The sequence below is a fragment of the Lepisma saccharinum genome, chromosome 24 (genome assembly GCF_977018435.1).
Source record: "Lepisma saccharinum chromosome 24, izLepSacc3.1, whole genome shotgun sequence".
NCBI classification, from domain to species: Eukaryota; Metazoa; Arthropoda; class Insecta; order Zygentoma; family Lepismatidae; genus Lepisma; species Lepisma saccharinum.
In genome coordinates, this window is record NC_139252.1 from 47,753,456 (window position 1) to 47,767,787 (window position 14,332).

Below are 14,332 nucleotides of genomic sequence, written 5' to 3' on the forward strand. Positions count from 1 at the left end.
CTCGTAATTTTGTTTTGGAAAGTGAAACAAATTCTGTTGTCTCAAATTGTACCTCTAGTTTTCAGTTCGCTAGAAACACACAAATGTTCCATTAAAAAAGATGTAACTTTAAGTTGAAAGTGATATTTTTTTAATTTTCTGGAATGTGCATGCCCTCCCATTGTGTGAGCCCCTGACATAGGTACATTCCTGCGCAACTCTATTTTTCACATTTTGTTTCATTTCGAAAATTTTTGAGGTCGCAGAGTTAGGTGAGACACCCTGTATATATCGCCGGCACAATATATATATCGCCAAAATATCGTAACGATATATCAACTAGTTAATATTGTCTGGATGATATTTTTTCAATATCATGATGTATTGTCTGGATGATGTATTGTGCAACACTCGTAGGTTTCTGAAACTAAAAAATGTTCTTCACTTTGGTTGGACATTTATTGTCCCACATGCACATGAGCAGCAGGAACCTGTACAAGTTAATGTGCATAATTTCTGCAAGGTTATGTACATAAACTTAAGTACAAAATAAAAACCATGCGATATTAACATTATGAAAATAAAGAACATTGTTAACAGTTTTGGCAGGCTTTTACTATCTTTTCCTGGAACTTCACATTACTCGTATTTTTTTAAAAAATATATAGTTGGTGTCATCACTAAAATATCAAGTTTTGAACTAACAAAACACAAAAAAGCAACAACAGTGAACTGTACATTTGCTTGGAAGCATTACAGACAGGTTATTGAGAAACAGTATTTGCAATACAGGGTGTTTTTAAGATTTTGTAAATAGTTGAATTGATGTTGTGATGATTCTTAGCAAGATCTTTAAATAAATGAGAGCTCGGAGGTTGAATTTGTTGTAATAAGGATGGGGAAATAAATACATACAAGGACTTCACAAAAATTAAGTTAGAAAGCAATCCATGAGAATAAAATGCGAACTAACATGAACTGAAATTAGTCTTGTGCTTAGTCCATATTCAAATCAGTAAGAGTCTGTATATTGTATATACCAGTATATTGTAAGGTAAGGTGCACACATGCCATGAAGGCATATAGGATGATCTGTAGGTAGAGCTCAACATATTCTTGATCTCAGCCATAGTTGGGATGATGTGATCTCATCAGCACACCCAGATGCCTTTAACCCCATTGATTTAAGGCTGGGTGAGCCCCGCAGCCACTTTATGCGGGGACAAGGCCAGAAAAATTCCGACCTTATATCCACCCTGGGAATTGAATCCAGTCTCCCACATGTCAGTCAGATGCTCTTACCAACTGAGCTATTGTGGATGTGCAGTTTACACACAGTATGTTGTGTGTATTGAAAAAAGCAAGTAATTCCATACCTCATAAACATCTTGATGTAATTGATACATTTTTTAGTTTTTTTTTATCTAATTACATGGCAATTTTGCAAATATAAATCCCTGAGAATTACTACTGGGAAAATATTGATTACATGAATTTAATTCTACTTCGTATGAAAGTTTTTGTATTTCAATGCAGCAGGAATTTTTAAAAATTAGTTCCTTGTCTATGTATCATCACAACACCAGCTTTAATGAAGCGCATTAACTTCAATTTTTGTTTACTGTACACCTAAATTTTGAAACACCCTGTGTATACTTAACAATACAGTGAAGAGAGCAACGTTACTTTTGACTTAAAATGTCATTGTTCAGAAACAAATGAGTCACTTTTCCTGAGCTTCATATTCAAAAAAGAGAATGCCTACATAATCTCAGCCTTTTATTTTCTTCTTTGCGCACTCCATATAAATAACTTTCACTCCATTGTTGCTTTCAACAGACTTAAAAATAACAACCATACAAATTTATAATTATCATTTCATTCATCAAACAGTTTTCTCTTACCAAGTCAATATATTATTGCAACATTACAGTATCAGATATCACAAACAAATTACATTGTAGTTCTTTTGTTCTTGATTTGTTTGAAATTTATGTTTATTTGAGGAACGTCTTAATGTTGATTATAAGGTTATACACAAAACCAAGGGAAATGAACCCAAAAAAAGTTATGATGTCTTTTTATTTTCAGAATGCATGCGGTGGTTTAGTTTTAAACACATTTGATTTATTTTGTGAATCACAATGTACTTATAGTAGATGTGGTATCTACAAGATAAAAATCATACTTCAAGATTTTTCAGTTTGTTTTCAGATTGCTTAGGCCAAAAATTGTACATTCATATGTCTTCACAGAATTTGTTACAAAAATGTGAATATTGTCTTACTACTAATGATTTCAAGCAGTAAATGTTTGCCAATTTTAACTATTATATTGGCAGACTTCTTTCACAGGGCAGGTTAAATACAGGTCCATGTTCTTACAGTGGAAATGAATCAAAGTTACAAAATTGTTTTAAAAAAAGTTATTTTCCTCTTTAAAATGCATAAAAATGTGTTATAATTTTCCGTACAAAATAACTGGATCTGTGCCATAATACCCTGCTGGAAATTTCTACTGTTATCAAGTGTACTCTACTGTGTGTCTCGGAAATCTACTGAAACTCAATGGTTTCCTATTGAACAAGTTCAGTAGGTTTTCAGTAGGCCTACTGTACATGTACAGTAGAAGAAATACAAGTGAAATATTCTCTTCAGTATTACATGTAATGTTGTATACAGTGCATGTAACTCAACATGTGGACTGTAAAGATAACTTTTCATTCCTCCTGATTTACAATTTCTTTTTATATCTATTTGAAAATCTAAACACAGTAGATGTTTCAAAACACCTATAGATCTACTGAAAACAGTACAGTAGAGAAATTACAAGTGAAAATAACTTCAGTATTATATTTAATATGTATGTAGTGTTTTAGCTTAAAATGATGGCTATAAGTATTACATTTCATTCATCATTAACAAATTTTATTTATATCTGTTTGGAAATCTGAACACAGTAAAGGTTTCAAAACACGTATAGATCTACTGAAAACAGTAGACAAAATTTTCAGCAGGGTAATGATCCCATGGTTGCATTTTGATTTTATTTACCACGTACTGCCACAGTCCTTGCTCAGATGCCATTATGGTGTATGGTATATAATAACGTGTACAATAAAGGTGTACAATAAAGGTAAGTTCTCCATGCACATTGTACCGTGCAATGAAAACACGCACGGGAGATGTGTAATAATTAAGGACCTTGATTTTTTTGGTGCTTTTTTCCCGAAATTTGCATTTTTGTTTTAACATTTTTCTGCCAAATATATCTAAAATTATACCTTCATTGTGCTTTTAAAGGAGTATTCTAAATTGTTCGTGAAAGTTTCACAACTGAAAACTAATATTGAGAAAGTTATCCTTAGTTTAGGTATTTATTGAGCGAGAAATAAAGTTTTACAAGAACTGACAGCATCAAATTGAGGTCTAAAACTATTGTGTTTGTGACTATCTGTGCATGGTGTTCAAATATGTCATTACGGTGAACAAGTTAAATCATTGACAAAATATGCTTCTATATGTTTATAATACAATACAGAGCACATACGAGATCTCTGGTTTGTGTCAAGTATATGGAATGCGTGTGAAAAGTTGTAGCATGTTCATATATAATACTGGCAGTATATTATTATGTATAATATTTTTTGGATTTGGGTTCATTTCCCTAATGACAATGCAGGCACCCATAAATGACCTAGATGCGATATAGACAATGGAATTATGATAATTCAAACCTCAATAATACAATTGTTGTGTTTGATACCCTGTAGAAGTTGTTATTCAAGATTCAAAATGGAATGTTTAAATCGTTTTCATAAAAATCTAGAACTGATTATTTTTCATAAAAATATATAGCCATGTGCAGATATACATTTGAGGAATGCCCATATATCCTGGAATGTTTTCATATGGTTTGCTTAAAGTGTGTGACATTGGAAGAAATAGCATCAAACAATATTAAGTGTTCACAACTTCTTTCTGTACATGAAAAAACAACTCTGTTTAAACATTAAATATATAACTGATATGGAGATCACACACTGATGATGAGAATTAATTGAAATAATTAAAGGCTAACATTAACATGCATTTCAGGAACAAAATCATCAACATCCATTTGAATTACCTGCATTGTCTTATACCTTCATATAGATATTTCAACATCGTAATATATTTTTAAACTTCTTTATGGTATCAATATTAAAATATTTTCCACATTAATATGGGAATCAATTTCAAAATATCAGTAATTTTTTCTTCATGTCATCTCTTTCTTCAAACCACTTATAAATATATCTATGTATTTCAATTGTATTCTGTGCTTCAAAATAGCTTTCTTCATCTAAAAACTGCTAATCACTTTTCTAATACATTTATAAAATTATTCTCAATATTATTTTACATGCATTCATGTGCAACATGTGAAGCATCCACAAGAAAAATAACTTGTAACAGCTAAAAAAAATTACACACACACAGCCAAACGTTAATAGTACTTTTTTAATTTTTACTGTGAAACAGCATGGTCCATCTCTGTAAAACACTTTTATAAAACAAAATATTGCACCTTTCCATTAGAAATAGCATTGTATATTATTTTTGCAGGACAAAAAATCTTTGCTGTTATGCTTTGATCATATGCAACAACGATGCTACACTACACCAACAAGAAACAAAAATCGCTGAACATTTGTATGTTGGGTAGTGCAATTTCTACAGCATCTATAACAATGAACGTATGCAAACATTTCTTATAAAAGATGTGTCAAACCTATTTTGCACGAGTGGAGATCATATTGCAGCAAATGAAGTTCTTGTTTTACAGTATCTCACTATCTATGAGATTATGAGACTCAAATTCAATGAAATAGTTTGCTCAATGACCACCTCACTTCCTTGAGTATTGTGTTAATTCTTGCTTTTGTTGCAAGAGTTCCGTGTCCGATAATGTTGTCATGCTATTATGATGACAATTGAGGAACTACTTGAAAAGAAGTACAAGGCTTTAGTCTAGCAAACCAGCTGAAAAATTACAATGGAAACTGACTCTTTCACTATACTTTGAAAAGCCACTCATTGGCTTATAGTTTGTTTTTTGTCTCCTCGTTTATCTTGTTTACTTTTGGAAGGAACATACTATAACATACTGTATTTTAGTTGGATGTTTTGGCAGCCAATGACGCTTTAGTGCACACTTGTTTAGCACTGAAGACTCAAATTTCTATGTAGACAAAACAAAGGAGAAGGTTAGTCACATGGTGATGTAACATACTTTTTTGGCTGGACTCAAGAGATTTGAAAAGAACTTTAGTATTAGTGTAGATACATAATTTGGTACTCATTAAAAAAAATCTCTTTCTGTACATTGCATAAGCACAATGCATAATACGATGTAGAATGGTACCAGGAACTTTCTACAATAAAGCCTTGATCTTTGAAATTATAACTGAAACGAGACTGTACAAGGTAGTAAGATGAATTTCATTGAATTGCCTGCATTTGCTTGATAATATGACTTCCACTTTGCAATCTCCTTGTACAAATGCATGATTGGTATCTCTTTGTTTTCTATTAATGTGGCAAATTTTATACCAGCAATTTTTAACACCCTGTATAACGAAAATAACAAGTGAGAAGCATGCAAGTGCTTACTAACATCCTCATAGATAAGCGGAATGTCTTGAGCTCTGTTCTATGGCAGCCAGCACGTCATGCTTCATCCTAACGTACAGTCTTCCTTTCTTCCATGGATTCTGAAGATGGAGGGGTTTAAAGTCGTCTCGAAGACAACGCTCCCGGGCTCCTATCACTGCCACTAGACAGAAGTTCTTGAGTTTGTCGTTACCATAGATGGGTCCGTCTTTTCCCTTCAAAACCACAGCCATATTGAGTTGCTTCACTACAAGGTCAATGACTTCCCGTGCTGTTGTGCGTGGAGTAACGTGAAGTTTTAAGCTTGTGCCGCTCGCAAGACCAGTATCGTAGGCGGCATAAACTTGGAGTATTCCCGGCTCGCAGGGTTTCCACTTACCTTCCGCCTCTTCGCTTTCGCTCCCACGTCCACACGAAACATCACACTCACTAATACCACTTGCACTAGCACTTGCATTTTCTTTACACTTATCCGGCTCCGAGGTCATCGACTGGGTACTTGTGCACGAAATGTCGCTTCCTTGACTGAAAGTTTGCGAGTGATAGTGTTGGTCTACGCTGAGGTTGCTGCCGTACGGCCGGTGCAGGTCCTGGAAGCTGCCGTGATTCGAACTCTCTTTCGATTGGTGACAATGAGGGATCTTGGAATCGCTTTGCGAATGCCCGGTCCTCAAGGTGCACTGCAAAGTGTCCGGTGCGCTACCTTTACGCGGGCTTTCCACGGAAACTCGACACGCATGCAAGTGATTTTCACTTCGTGACGGAGGTAACCTAACGGATGGTTCGTTAAGCGTCATTTCGCTCCTACTGTGCTCTCCTAGAATCCCAGGCCAACTCCCGCGACCCACTTTGTTTTGCTCACTAAACACTAGATCCGCACCGTTACCGTGCTTCTTTATACACTCTGCCGTGCTAGACTTCACGAGTTTCGGATCCCTTTGTGGTAACTGCAGCAAGCTTCTCTTCAAACCCCCCGGGGGTGACAACCCCACACTTTCACTGCTCCTACGAGATTCACCTCCATATGGAAGAAGAGCCTTCATTGACAACCCCACAACTGCATTCTTATCACGAGCGAACTTCAGTATGTCCATCATCCAACGAGCTCCTTTCCAAGTGTGGTTGACTTGCGTCTGGATGTCTTGAAGCTTTGAAAGTCTATCCTTGGCAGCTGCTACTTCAGATGATGAAAAAGCCTAAAATGTACAGAATTTTTTTTTTTGCAATTATCCATGTTACAACAGTGTTCATTACAAAAACAAACAAGTGATTTATAAATGTTCCTTCTGTGAAATAACTCTTTCTCAATGGACCATGAATCTCTGGAGAAGCAGACGAAAACAAGTGTCTGTGCAAGTAGTAAGTCAAGAGGGGTCAACCAATAAAGGTGACGGAAAGTGACGTGCTGCTTTGCTCAACCCACTTGCTTTCTCTCCTCTTTTAGAGTTATGAGTGGCCTTGCTTCACAGGTTCCTGAGAGAGAGAATACATAAAGGGTGTTTCATAAAGTGCGCAGTTTTTAAATCGCTTGTCATTTTTTTGTTTGAAGGTTGGCAACACTGTTCTTATCATTTTCGTAATCTCTGATCACTCCGATTATTACTTGAGCAATTTGTTGGCATTTGTTCAGTTTAGTTGCCATGGAGCGGTTCACTATCGAGCAACGTGTCATTATCTTGAAAACACATTACAGAAACGGGGAGGGGAGTCTTATGCACAGGCAGTTCGTATAATCTTCGCGCGATCTTCGGACGTAACATTGCCCCCACTGCAACAACAGTTAGGAGGTTGGTGAAGAAATTCGAAATATCCGGGTCAGTTGCAACCATAAATTCGCCTGGGCGAAAACGTAGTCGTCGCACAGATGGAAACATTGCAGTAGTGCAAGACAGTGTGAATGTTAGCCCTGCGAAGTCACTTCGCCATCGTTCACAACAGTTGGGGATGTCGGTATCCTCAGTGCAACGAATACTGAAAGAACACCTTCATATGCACCCTTACAAGGTTCAGTTGACGCAAGAGATCAACGCAACTGATCATACGAAACGAAGAAATATGCCGGACATAATTTTTCACTTTTAAATCGCATAAGGGCATATGCTGGACACTTTTCAATGATTAAATCGTAGTGAATGTGTAAAATAATAAAAATAAAAATGTCAACTTTCATGCAATTTTGACTGAGTTATTGCATTTTCAAAAACTGCACACTTTATGAAACACCCTTTATAAATGTCTTTTCTGCAGTATATGGGACTGGCATAGGCACAAAACCCTAAACATCACCACTGCATTTGAGTTGGTCTGATACTTGGAAATTGTCACAATAGAGGGCAGTTTTATGAATTGTGATGTGCTTTTAAGAGATCGCAAGCCTTCAGCCTTCATATCTGTCCTGTTTAGCATCAAAGAAGTCCCTTGCCTTTCTTTCATGTGATTAACCTTGAGGTCATCTTCAAGGCACCCTGGACTGCCATATAATACTTTTAAGTTCTTAGTTATCATTTCACCCATGCACTTTAGATTCCTTTATTAAATACTTGCTGATTACCCGGCATTGCCCAGGTATTTATTTATCCCAATCTTGTATTAGACAGGAAAATAATGAATTCTAACTATAGTGTAAAATGAACTTGGAGTTGAACGGCATTGGGAGTGTCACTATTCATCTCAGTGGCCACACTAATATTGGTAGTTTTCGATTATTTTTACATGTCACCCCATCCCCTAGGGGTGTCTTATCCCCACAGTATTTATTTCCAGATTGTAAGTCGTACATGTACCAAGTTGGTTGACATTGCTTCAGGCGTTCGAGAGTTATACCGGAACAAACAAACACACACACACATACATCCAATTTTATATATATAGAAGAAGATAGATAGATTCAGGTTTCTAACATCTAGTCTTCTAGGTCTAAAGAAGCAACATTTTTTTTTACAGTGAATTAGAAATCATGATGAAAAATTATAATTAATTTCCAGTACAAGCACTCAACGGTGAGTTTAATTTTTTTTCTCTGAAAGGAAGCTTCATGCTATTATGTGAATAAACTGGCACTAACTTTTGGGTGTATTTTTGACTTAAGTGATATTGATATAAGAAAATATAAAAAAAAAAAAAAAAAAAAAAAAAAGTGTTCCCCTGTGCATAGCACCATGCCATGAAGGCGTATAGGGGGTGTGGGCATCAGTTAGGTTTATTTACCAATGCCAGCTGATACTTTTCTGGAGTTTCGGTATTTTGTGCGGTCCCCAAATGCCACACACACCTTCGCAGTCTTACTACAGGGTGTCGACAAAAATAACAAATTCAAAATTCTTGACCTTTTCCCCCTTTTTAACATTTATTTAATCGCCCCCTACTTAAGTATAGTTGGAAATTAAGAAAATATATACTTTTATTGAATGGAAAAAACCTACCACAAGGCCAGTTAAGATTAAAATTGAAGCTGTACTTTAACAAGAGATTTACACTTGCTTTAATTATAATTAATTAAATTAATTAATAATTATTAATGCATGTAAAAATTAATGCTTTACACTTCATCCTGGATGTGGAATGGCCACATTTCTTTAATATACATACAAGAATGTAATTCTTATGAAAAAATCTTAACCACACCTCAATACAATTTTAGATTTCCAAAATATTCAATTTTATGAAATCCCAGTGCAGGTATATAACAATGTAAATTCACTATACTGTAAAAAAAAAAAATAGCAAAAATTCTTGACCACAAGCATAATTTCTTGAATTTTTATTGACGTTCTTGACGAATCTGTTGATTTCGTGACCTTTTTCTTGACATTCTTGATTGGTAGACATCTGCATTATCTTGAAAATTATGCAAATGACCGCTGTTTTCATATACTGATGTAATTCTTGAATGTATTTTAAAGCAAGACTGATAAATTGATTCATAAACCTAGTTGCAGTGGAATATATTTTAATATTGTGAACAATTTGTAATTGGTACAATTTTCAAGCATCGATATACGATTGGTAGGGATAGGTATCGGCATCGATATTGGTTCAAAGTGGTAATGTCTCAGCCCTAATTGAAACTAAAAATAAAAATAAAAAAAGGTAAAGTGCTCCCCTGTGCATAGCACCACGCCATGAAGGCGTATAGGTGGTGTGGGGGTCAAAGAAATAGTAAAATTCACCAGAAAATTTGTGCATCATGTGGTGAGAATGTTAAGTCAAGCAATACCTGTTATTCTGGCACAACTTGCAAGAAAGCTTGAATGATGTGCCATCTGAAAGTTTTGCATTGCATTCTGATAATTTTACATCACACACAAAGAAACATTCATTCCTAGATTTACCAGATTGCTATAAACAAAAAGTAACAGGTTGCTATAAATAAAAGTTGCACACACTATGACCAAATGTAGTGCTTTAAGTCAAAATGTAGGACATAATTATTCACAGTAAATAATACAATATATATTACAATATACCATATTGGCCTGCATATAAGCCGGACATTTTATCCAAATTTCAATTGTGAAAAATTAGGATGAGTCTTATATTCGCGACCATAAAAAAATTATGACATTTCGTCAAGTCATATGCTGTTAAAAATGTGCTGATTTCTGATTTTGAAACAATGATAATGCAACAATAGCATTGTAGAAACTGGCCGCATTGTAGATACCATAATGTTATCCAACAATAGCATTGTTGTTTCTAACTGGAACAATAGCATTGTTGTTCTAATTGGGATAGTAAGTAAAACTGTCGGCATTCTTGATAACATACTCTTTGATTTTATTAAGATTGTGTTCGTTCTTCTCTAAGCTTATACAGGTATTCATTTCTACTGAAGTGGATCTACAGGTTTGTCGCCAATATGAACGATGGTGTGGAGAAGAAAGCATCATCAAGCCTTGGAATAAGGCGTAGTTACGATGCAAGTTTCAAACTTGCAGTTGTTCTTTACGCTAAAGCCACAAGCAACAGAGAGGCTGGAAGGAAATGTGGACTTGACGAATCTAATGTGCGACGTTTGGTTGCTGCTGAACCGAAACTGAACAATGCACTTTCAACGAGAAGATCTTTCAAGGGACCAATTTTCTTTTCTTCCCTCTGCTTATATTCGGGTATCATCTTTTTTTTTTATTCTCTCTCCCTCAAATTTTAGGCTTATATTTGGGGGCAGCTTGTATTCAGGCCAATATGGTATATACAATATATATTAGTAGTAAACATATTAGCAAATAATATGAAAAAAAACACACATTAAGTTAAAATAATGAGTGCTTGAAGACAAAATTCCGAAATTTATAATAACAATTAACAGTAGCATACTTAACCAAGGAGCAATTTTTTTTTCAAATTTTCTTGTTATTCTCTGTTTCTCTATCTTAAAAGTGTATTTGCTTAATGTTTATTATGTGATGCTCAAAATATAGGGTATTTACCATTTTCTCCTGGGTTTTGGATCAAACTTTAAACTGTAGGTCCAGTCCTGATTAGCCTTTCTGTGCATAAAGTGGACTTAAAAAACAAACTCGGCAATAACTTTTACCATTTCCCACAATTCCTCTCAGGAGTAAAACTGTAAGAAAAAAGTAACTCTACACAAGGTGACATTTAAGAACAGGAATTAAACTTTGCATTCTTTCTGGCACATATGAATTTTTTGTGATCAACTCTTGTAATTCAACTTTGAAAGCGTTACCTCTCTGTGAGAGTGGTGAGCTATTATCGTGTCCATTTCCAAGATGGAGCTGAGCCGTGAGTAGCGACTGATGAAATCCCGCTGATACGTTCCCAGATGGATCATCTCGAACACCTGCACCGGAAGATGTATCAGGTCATCTCGCTGCAGAAGAATATCTCGCTGGCCAGGAACAGCGCAGGCAGACTCGGGTGGAGGGACAATGATTAGGAACGAAACTTCAGGGTTCACGTCAATTACCTCCACATCGTATAACCTGAAATTATAACCTTTGCTCAGAATATTCTCATTTGTTTCCTTGAACCAAATGTTATGAGACAAAGAAGCAAGCTACATTGACTTGGAACAAGTTAATGTTTCAGAAAAAAAGTATTTTAAATATATTTAACGTCTTTGATACATTTACTGTTGCAAAAGTATATTGTTAATCTCTCTGAAAGATACATTTTTACTCCTAAAATTATTAGTTTATAATAATCACCTGGCTGATTGCCCGAGAAAACCTGTTCAATATTCGCTGCCAGGAAAACTTCAAGAATTATTATTATTTTTGTTTGAACAAGAAAGAAGGAACAGCATAGAATTTTATAACTTATGCTATTTTATATACAGTAAAACCTCATTAATCTGGACTAATGGGGGGATAAGTTGACCAGTTTAACGAAAGTCCGAATTAATTGAAATAATCTAAAATAACAGTAGAAAGTGCATTAAAACTCCGTTTATAGCAACAGTGTGTATTTAAAGGGCATAGACCTAAATACACTATACAGTACAGTAAAATGTAAAGCAATACGACAATGCGTACATACGCGATACCCATGACAAATGTGATTGTTGACTTCTAGCCACATTTAAAGCCTTGCATTCTGTTGTTGTTTTCTTTCTTGCCTGTCCATATTAAGCGAAGTCTTGGCTTATCTGGATCCAGATTAATGAGGTTTTACTGTAGTTCAATAAATTTAACTATTCATTGTTTCAAACAAAATACCTTCAAGAAGCTTTTAAGGGTCCTTTGTTAAGAGCAAAGAATAGAATTTGAGGGAGATGTAAACAGACTGACGCTTATGAAAATATTACTTAAGTACTTAATTTCTAGATAATTTGTAGATGTATACTGGATATATACAGGATTGGAGATCCCATAGATATCCTGAAATGCAAAGTCCAATAGATGTCTGTGAATATGATCTAAACATTGTGGATATCCTATGGATATCTCTTGGAGTTTTGTGCTGTATGGGAAAACACTTGAATGGAAAGAAGAAGGAAGGTGGAAGAATAATAAATTGGATGAAAATGAGCAAAAACAGGATCAAATTAGTGAAAACATTAAGTTAATGAAGGTGTGGTTTCATTCTCCGTAGGACATACATCAAGAGTCTTAAGAAGGCTAGCACCTGTCACGTGGCAAGGAAAATGTACTCTAGATTACAACAGAGGTTTGACATAACTCAAATAACTGTTGTTTCCCTGAATAGAACTTCATACAAAAAGAAAATATTCTCTTTATTGTGGGGTATCCAGATTTCTTTTCAACAACTGCCCACCTACCTGCCCCATGTATGCAATATTCCATTTTCCATCAGTCCTTTTATTCCCTGTGCTGTGTGCTCACAGACACTTCTGGATTGTAATGACTGAGTTACTTTGCAATGGAATCCATACACTAGCGTCCATGTGACTAAAAAAAAGATGAACTTTACCTCAAGATAGACAACATTTTTGAACAAAGATTTGGTTACAATCAGATGCCATCACATTTTCTCAAGGTTACTGCTTGTCTACTTTCTCACTTTCATTGCATGCGAATTTTCAAGTATATTATTTAAGGATACAATAAATACTGAGGATAAGATAAATATGTAGAATATTAATATGTTGTTGATGCTCAGATAGGCTAATCGGGACCGGTCCTACAGTTTAAAGTGGGATCAAAACTGCTGTGCAATGTGCTTCTGTCGGATCGAACCCAGCACCTCTTGATTATAAGCCTTGTAATCAAGGGGTCCCGGATTTGATACTAGATGGAGACATAGTGATATAGATCTCACTGTACACTGTAGGACCAGTGTCGATTAGCCTATCTCTGCATAAAGTGGATTGAAACAACAAAAAAATCTTCCCCATTGCAGTCAGTATGTTATCGGTATTGGTGGAAATTTCATTGGTCCAACCCTGAGAATTATGTTTCTTCCTGGATATTGTGTTATGGCGCACCTTAAAAACAGCAGTAAAATGTTCAGCAACCCCTATCTTTCGAGAATCTCACCTATGGCTTGCAGCTTCCTCGCTGGTAACTTCCATGTACGAGAAGAGTCGTCTGGCCGTGGCAGCCACAAGCTTCACAAAAACCTGCTGCTGCTCTGATGGTTCCTGAAGCGCCTCATCCTCGCTTATGGCTGAGCTGATTGTCTCCAGGGAGCTGGACGATTTGTGACGGGATCCCAGCATCTTGAGCCACTCCCACTCCTCTCTGGAGGAGAAAATAATAAAAGGGATGCCATCAGCACTAACAGTGGCATATTCTCCATTTTTTTATAAATTTAGCTTTACTGTATGGGAAATTACTCATTATATATTATGCAAACTACAGCTTTTAAAGCTGAATTTGCTGGTTTATGTATGTCAAGAATCATTCTGTCAACCAAGTTTCCTCCCCAATTGTACATGGGGAGGGCAAGGGAGCTGAAGAAAAGTGGATGGCTGGCTATTTAAAAAAACACAGCCTGCATGGTCAGTTCTACCTCTGGAAACTGGAAACAGCATTGGCAGGAGAACGCTGGTTCTTCCTTTCTGTTTGTGTCCCATGCTTGGCAGAGGCAGTGTTGCCACACAAAGGAAGAGTTTCCCTTGGTGAAGGAAAATACAAGTCCATTTTTTTTATGAAAACTGAAATTTTGTGAAAAATATCAAAATTCCTGGAAAATTTAAAGTTGTCAGACTCCTGTTTTGTTTTACTTGCATGCCTACATTGGTCTTTCATTTCTTTTATAAGTCATATAGATTG

At 35.6% G+C, this 14,332-nt stretch overlaps 1 protein-coding gene across 6 annotated transcripts in view; it reads right to left on the reverse strand.

Moving 5' to 3' along the window:
• Positions 1-450: 450 nt before the first annotated feature.
• Positions 451-14,332, reverse strand: part of wake (ankyrin repeat and fibronectin type III domain containing protein wide awake) — a 727,887-nt gene continuing 714,005 nt past the window's right edge. For all 6 annotated transcript variants that reach the window (XM_083110519.1, XM_083110521.1, XM_083110522.1 and 3 more), the window contains 3 exons: positions 13,595-13,798; positions 11,323-11,578; positions 451-6,829 (listed from right to left, as the gene is read on the reverse strand). In XM_083110519.1, the coding sequence (XP_082966645.1) occupies positions 5,642-6,829; positions 11,323-11,578; positions 13,595-13,798 (1,648 nt within the window). In that variant the 3' untranslated portion in view covers positions 451-5,641. The remainder of the gene's footprint in view (positions 6,830-11,322; positions 11,579-13,594; positions 13,799-14,332) is intronic.